Raw genomic sequence first — 6,931 nt, 5'->3', positions numbered from 1 at the left:
GAGATACGTGTACAGCCATGTTCATAGCTGCATTAAGCAATAGGCCAAATGAACAGCCCAAGCATCCATCTGCAGACAAATGGATAAACAAAAATGTGGCATATTAATACAGTATTATCCAGCCTTTAAAAAAAATCTGTGGGCCATTATACTCACATAGAGACAATGTTTAATAACATAATACAAAAGTTATGTAATTCCAGTTGTATGAGGTGCCTAGGGAGCAGCGATTTCTGACTGAAGGCTTAGCACTCTGGAGAGTGAGACAAGATTGTCACAGAGTTAGAGGCGGCCTGGGTGACATAGTGCGTAAAGTTCTTTTTCAAAATTATTTTCCACGTCTCGCTCTCGCGCGCGCAAGTAAAGGACTCTTTCTCCAGGCAGGAACTGAAAGTTTAGGAACTGTTCCTTCGGGCTCCCTGGTTCCAGCCGGCTTACAGTCATTAGAGGAAGTAGGCGGCCCCGCACATTGGCGCGAGTAGGTGGGGGTGGGCTTGGCGTGCGCACAGCGCAAGCCTATCCCGGAAGTGCTTACCGGCCGTCTCCACGCGCCGGTTCCTGGGCGTCCAGCCTAGGCGCGCGGCTCAGACTAGGAGGTAGAGCGGACCGAGAGGGCCTTCCCTGCTGGACGTGAGCCGCGGCGCCCGCGGGACTAGCCCCAGCCACCATGCTGCTCCTGCCGAGCGCCGCGGAGGGCCAGGGCACCGCCATCACCCGCGCTCTGACCTCCGGTACGTGCCCACCAGCCCGGTTTCCGTCCTGCCTCGGGCGCCCCTGCCTCAGCCCTCTCCCTGGCAACCCCAGTGTCGGTCCCCTTGAGCCCCGCGACCTGCTCCGGGCCGTGCAGGGCCGTGACGAGCCCCTGTTGCTCCGCGCTGTAATTGGAAGAGTCCCTGGTTTATTGGATAGGAGGGTGGGGGCGTCTTCCTTCTGCACCTGTGGGTCCTCCTTTCTCTTGGGACTGCTGACTCATGGAGCGGGCTGAGCAGTTGAGGACCGAGCCCCCCGGCACCCTGAAAGATCCTCCAAAGCACCCCGTTGCCCACGGCGGGAAGACCCCGCTGCATGCACCCACGTGCCGGGATTTGTACAAAGCCCTGTAAACGCTGTTAAGCACTTCCCCGCTACCTTTGCTCCCGGCTCTGGGTTTTAAGTGTTGGGGCTCAGATAACTTCCTCATACCATTGGAAGCCCTTTCGGGCGCGCCTAGAAGCTTGGAGTACTCTGAGAAAAGGTTGAAAGAGCAACTTAGTCTCCAGCTGTAGGTATTTTGGTTTATAGCCCAGCACGCAGGAAGGTATTGCAAGCGTCAGGTCTCCGATTTTAGTGCTCTGCATTCATTCCCGTAGCCACTTACCGTGGGCACTTGTTGAATGTGATTTTTAAATATTTCCCACGGCACATGTTGCGTTTGTGTGTCTCGGTGTAATCCTATACTAGCGAGAACAGCTCCAAAGGCTGTTTGGAAAGCCACGCCCCCATTACACTGCTGGTTTATTTTGGCGTTTGAATCCTCTCCTGTATTAGGTGGAGAAAATCTTAATATCAGAAGCCAATTCAAACGTGGGAAACGTTTTTAGAAAATGTTGCCCTAAAACCGTGCACAAAAAATGCACTTTGATTTTTTATGAAATTAAAACTATGATCTCACTTTTTTCCTGACCCAGATTACCATTTTTTAATTTCTTTTTTTTTTTTTTGGTTTTTCGAGACAGGGTTTCTCTGTGCAGCTTTGCGCCTTTCTGAGCTCACTTGGTAGCCAGCTGACTCGACTCACAGAGATCCACTGGCTCTGCTTCCCGAGTGCTGGGATTAAAGGCGTGCGCCACCAACGCCGGGCCCATTTTTTAATTTCTGTTGTACATATGTACAGTGATTTATTCTGTAATGCCTTCTCTACAACAGTTTGTAGTTTTTAAACTTCATTCGAATAATCTAGGAACTTAATGAGATAGGTATTATTTCTATCCAGAAATGATTCACATTTCAAGAAACTTGTGGCCCTAAACTGAAACCCAGGGATTCTGGATTCAAGTCCAGCCTGCATCACTAGGACAGAGATGCAATAGTAAGTCCCCAGCGTTGGCTTGGAAAACTATCTATTTGAACAGATTATTGCTAGGGACTCCTTAGAATTATTAACCATTTTAGTAATTAAACCATTAATAATTAAGATCACTTGAGTATACAGTTTTTGTTTGTGTTTTGAAGCTAGTTCTTGGTGGCATTTTATCATTTAGTTTTATTATTGTTACTGGATCCTCACCTTCCTTTCTCACACTCTTAGGGAAATATTAATTAGCTGCTGAGTTTCTTTTCTTTTGCTTTAACAAAAGTTATGGGGTGTTTTTGAATGCCACAGCATGCATGCAGAGGTCAAAGAAAAACTTATGGAGTCAGTTCTCACCTACAGTTATGTGGGTTCTTGGCATTGAATCCAGGTCATCACCCTTAATGGAATGTTAACTGGAAGAGGTTTCTGAAATAATTAATAAATGTTACCAAGGATAATTTGCTACCCATGATGCAATTGGATTCTGCAATTATTTTTATAGTTGATGGTTTGAAAATTATATTCTGATGTCATTTTTTGCTCTTCCTAAGAAATCATGTTTCCCTGAAATAGATGTGTTCCTTGCAATAGATTGAAGTCTTACTTTTCCCCCTCACAGCCTCTGCACTCTGTCAAGTTGAACCTGTGGGAAGATGGTTTGAAGCTTTTGTCAAGAGGAGAAACAGAAATGCTTCTACCTCCTTTCAGGAACTGGAGGATAAGAAAGAGTTGTCAGAGGAATCAGAAGATGAAGAGTTACAGTTAGAAGAGTTCCCCATGCTGAAAACACTTGACCCCAAAGATTGGAAGGTATTTACTATGCAGAGCCTTCGATAGTTCAGAGCATCTAGACATCAGTCACATTTCCAGTGTTCCCATTACTAGACTGTATTTTAAGGCAGTTCAAATGATAGGCATAAGTAAGCACTGTTATTGCTGAGCCCAGAGTTGGAATAGCACTGACCATAGTATACTGTCTCAGCCATAGGCATCCAGGAATGTTTCAGAGCAAAAGTAATGTTTCTATGGAAGTGGTACCATTCACCCGTAATCCTAGTACTTGAGAAATAGAGACAGAAGGTTAGAAGTTCAGGGTCATCTGTGACTGCATAGAATTTAGAGGCCAGCCAGAGATATATAAGGCCCTAGCTTTAAAAAAAAGAAACAACAAAATCCAGCTGATCTTTAAAAGATGAGTGGCAGTTAATGTAGTAGAGAAGGGAGAAAAGGCATTCTGGATAGAAGGATGAGATAATGGAGACAGGAATAAAGAGTACCTACCACTTCATGAGGGAATAAAGTAGAGTACATAGGGGATGGCTGTGGGAAATTAGGCCCAGAAAAAACTCCAGTCTGTTTCAAACTCAGTTGTCATTTCGGAATTAATTCAAATCTTATTTTCAAGACAAGTCATCAAAAGTTTCCAGGCTAGGGCTGGGGAGATAGTGAAGTACTTGCAAGCCTACCTTGGTTCAATCCCCAGAACCCACTCTAAAAAAGAGGAAAGAGAATAAGGGGTTGTGAGGGTTTGATCAAAGTACGTTACATAGTCCCAGCCCTGGGGTGGAAGAAACAGGTGTATGGTGCTTACTGGCCAGCCAGCCTAGATATTAAGTCAGCTCCAGGCTAATAAGAAGCCTGTCTGGGAGGGAAAGAAAGGTGGACCGTACATGAGAAATAACACCCGAGGTTGTCTCTGGCCTCCACATGCCTTCACACACATAAACACATGTTCTTAATATAAGTTTAGAAAAACAATTCTGTTAGCAGTATGGAAAATGTCTGAAGTGTGGGGCAGACCTCGAGGAAAGTGAGTAACTTTCTGCTACAAGGCTCACACATAGGCGAGGCCTGTTGGTGAAGATGTGAAACACATAGAGCCAGGTTTTGAGGAAAGGGGATACACTGATGGCAGGAGAAGTTTGGTAGAGCACACCAGACAGTAGCCAGTGCTGGGATGAAGGCTGAGGAACTTTGCAGGCAGTTTTGTGTCCAAATTTTAGTAAAGTTGTCTTAAAGATGGTTGAACATCGGGCTGTGACTCAGTAAGAGATTAGGTCTACTTTGAAGCACAGCCGTTGAGGTTGTGAGAAATGAATGACATCATCAGCCAGACGTGCATATAAGTATAGACAAACAAGTATCACATGTGTATACTGTGGAACTGAAGTGCCTGAACTTTAATTGGCTAGTGCACCGACCCTTGGAAAAGTTGGTGGCCACCAACCCTTGTTGGTACAGTGTTCGTGAACAGCTCAGAGGATTATAATGAAGATGATGTGTAGGAAGCATGTCACTGCTTGGTGCCTGGTGAATACTAAGTAGTGGACAGTAATGGTTCCTGGGCTGAGCATGGGGGGCAAACCTCTAGTCCTCGTGCTCTTCAAAAGAAGAAGCCTGAGCCGGGCGGTGGTGGCGCACGCCTTTAATCCCAGCACTCGGGAGGCAGAGCCAGGCGGATCTCTGTGAGATCGAGGCCAGCCTGGGCTACCAAGTGAGCTCCAGGAAAGGCGCAAAGCTACGCAGAGAAACCCTGTCTCGAAAAACCAAAAAAAAAAAAAAAGAAGCCTGAATATTAAGGGAGATGGAGTTTTCAGAGGTAGGGAGAGTAAAGGATACTAAGAAGGCTGTAAGAAAGGAGGGGGTGGGCTGGAGATGTGGTTCAGTTCCCAGCACTCTGTAAGCCAGACACATTGAAATACCTGTAATCTCAGCTCTCAGGAGGCAAACCAGGAGGAGGAGGATTTTCAGGTCAGTCTGGGATATATGAGATCCTATATTTAAAAGTAAAGGGAAAAAAAGTTATTAGTTCAGCAGAGGTTTACAAAATACCAAGCACTACAGTCTTCTAGAAACTAAGGTTGTGAGAATTCTCAAGGGGGAAAAGGCAGTTACCAATATCACTGATCCAAAGATGTGTCAGCCTACACCTTGAAAAATGATGAAGAGTAGATTTGGTGGGCATATTTAAGTGGACTCGTCACTAATAAAAAGGTTGAAAATGTAAGGTTGCAGGTCTGTGCAGTAATTAGGAGATGACGAAATAGAGACACTAAGTGTGAAATACTGTTTCAAACTTTAAAACACGAGAGAAGTGGTAACTTGAGGTCAAGGCAGACTTAACAGAAGGTTAAATTGAATCTTAAGATTTATAAGAGAAGGAAGAAGAGTGGGGAATCTTAGGTAGAGAATAGAGGAGACATCTGAGCAAAGCAACTGGGTCTACTCACATGCCCAGTTGGCATCATTCAAAGTGTGAATCAAGCACTTGCTATATGCCAAGGGTGGGACGTCACTGGACCGTAGCTTACATTCCAGAGAGGTAACAGCAAGTCAGAGCGCATGGCTGGCAATGCTGGACAAGCATATGGAGAGGGTGATGGGACAGATGTCCAGGTGGCTACTTCTCATTGAGTAGATGGGTAAGGCCTGTGCATTGAGATTAAGAAAAATCCTTTAAGTAAGGTGATAACTTTAAACAGTGACCTGATGGCTAAAAAACTGGCAGCCAGTGAAGGGGAAAAGCCATCAGAGAGAAAGCACATGAGCATCTTCAGTGAAGAGTGGTACCTTCAGTGAACAGGAGCACCAGGCTTAAGTTTGGAAATGGATGTCAGAGGCAAAAAGGAATATGCTGGGAGGTTGGACAGATGCTATGGTTCTTTGAGGCTTAGGAAAAGGTTTTACTGGAGTTATTTGGGACATTGATAGCATAAACAGGACTCACCTGTACCCCCTGATTGGGTGTGATCTCTGAAGATTAAATGTACAATGAGATAAAAAGAAACACCAAGACTGACCTTTGAAGATCATTAGGAAGCATGTAGGGTGACTGACTGTGGCTGTAGGAAAGAGGGAATGGAAGGAGAGAGACTGTTTGCGGATGGAATCTGCTAGGTTGCCAATCAGATCCGGTGGAAGGTGATAGTTAAGGAAGTATTAGGAACTCATAGCACCTGCAGTGGGAATGGACCGAACAGAACCATTTTGGAGTAGTTTGGAAAATGGTTGAAGTGCTGTAAGAACATGGTATGGAGAGTTTCTCAGGAGACTTGACGAGCAGTAGAGTTCTGGACTGGAAACTTGCTCTTAGGACCACTCTTCAAAGATAAAAGATAATGGCTGTCCTAGTTGGGTTTCTCTTGTTATTCCTAAAGACTGTGACCAAAAGCAAATGGGGAGGAAAGGGTTTGCTTTTCTTACACTTGAGGTAACAGTCCATCACAGAAGAGGTCAGGACAGGAGCTCAGGCCTGGAGGCAGGGACTGGAGCTGAAGCAATGGAAAAACCTGCTTACTGATTGGCTGCTTGTGCCTTGCTCACCTGCTCTCTTGTACCATGTAGGACCGTAGGCTCGGATAGCGTCGTCCCCAGTGGGCTGCTTGGCTGTTTTCTCCCAGGCTGTATGCCCTCACCTTCTCTTGTGATAGCTGGCTCATTCTCCAAGACAAACTGCACAGTTTGGGTTATGTGACCTTACTACTGCTGCTTTGTCAACTTGTAAATTCACTAGGATGTTAACGGAAGCAGAAATGAAAGCAGGTACTGTCTCCAAAGAAGCTGCATCCCCCAGTCTCCCTCACATTTCCTGGTTCTGTGCTATCATTATCCATGGGCCCAGCCCGCCAGGCCTAGTATCATTCTCACCTGGATTCTGGAATAGTCTCTATGAACTAGAATTAAGGAGGCAAGGTTTTAATAGAGAAAGGGGTCTTTAGATGTATGTTAGAAGATGCTAGGCATCCCAGGTCTGCTTGCTTGTTCGTGTTTAGTTTGTTGTTGTTGTTGTTTTGAGACAGGGTTTCCTGGAACTCACTCTGTAGACCAGGCTGGCCTCAAACTCACAGAGATCCACCTGCCTCTGCTGGGATTAAAGGT

General features: G+C 45.6%; 1 protein-coding gene across 2 annotated transcripts in view; it reads left to right on the top strand.

Annotated features, from left to right (window-relative positions):
• Positions 1–493: 493 nt before the first annotated feature.
• The window catches only part of Dnajc2 (DnaJ heat shock protein family (Hsp40) member C2), a 28,017-nt gene continuing 21,579 nt past the window's right edge, over positions 494–6,931 (top strand). Inside the window, exons 1-2 of one of the 2 annotated variants that reach the window (XM_028890921.2) lie at positions 494–731; positions 2,673–2,863. In XM_028890921.2, the coding sequence (XP_028746754.1) occupies positions 668–731; positions 2,673–2,863 (255 nt within the window). In that variant the 5' untranslated portion in view covers positions 494–667. Of the gene's footprint in view, positions 732–2,672; positions 2,864–6,931 lie in introns of those variants that run through there. The other variant, XM_028890922.1, reaches the window with a different exon arrangement.

The sequence above is a fragment of the Peromyscus leucopus genome, chromosome 3, assembly GCF_004664715.2.
Source record: "Peromyscus leucopus breed LL Stock chromosome 3, UCI_PerLeu_2.1, whole genome shotgun sequence".
In the NCBI taxonomy this organism is placed as follows: domain Eukaryota; kingdom Metazoa; phylum Chordata; class Mammalia; order Rodentia; family Cricetidae; genus Peromyscus; species Peromyscus leucopus.
Note: the sequence above shows the minus strand (reverse complement) of the source record. Positions and strands in the feature narration are given on the sequence as shown.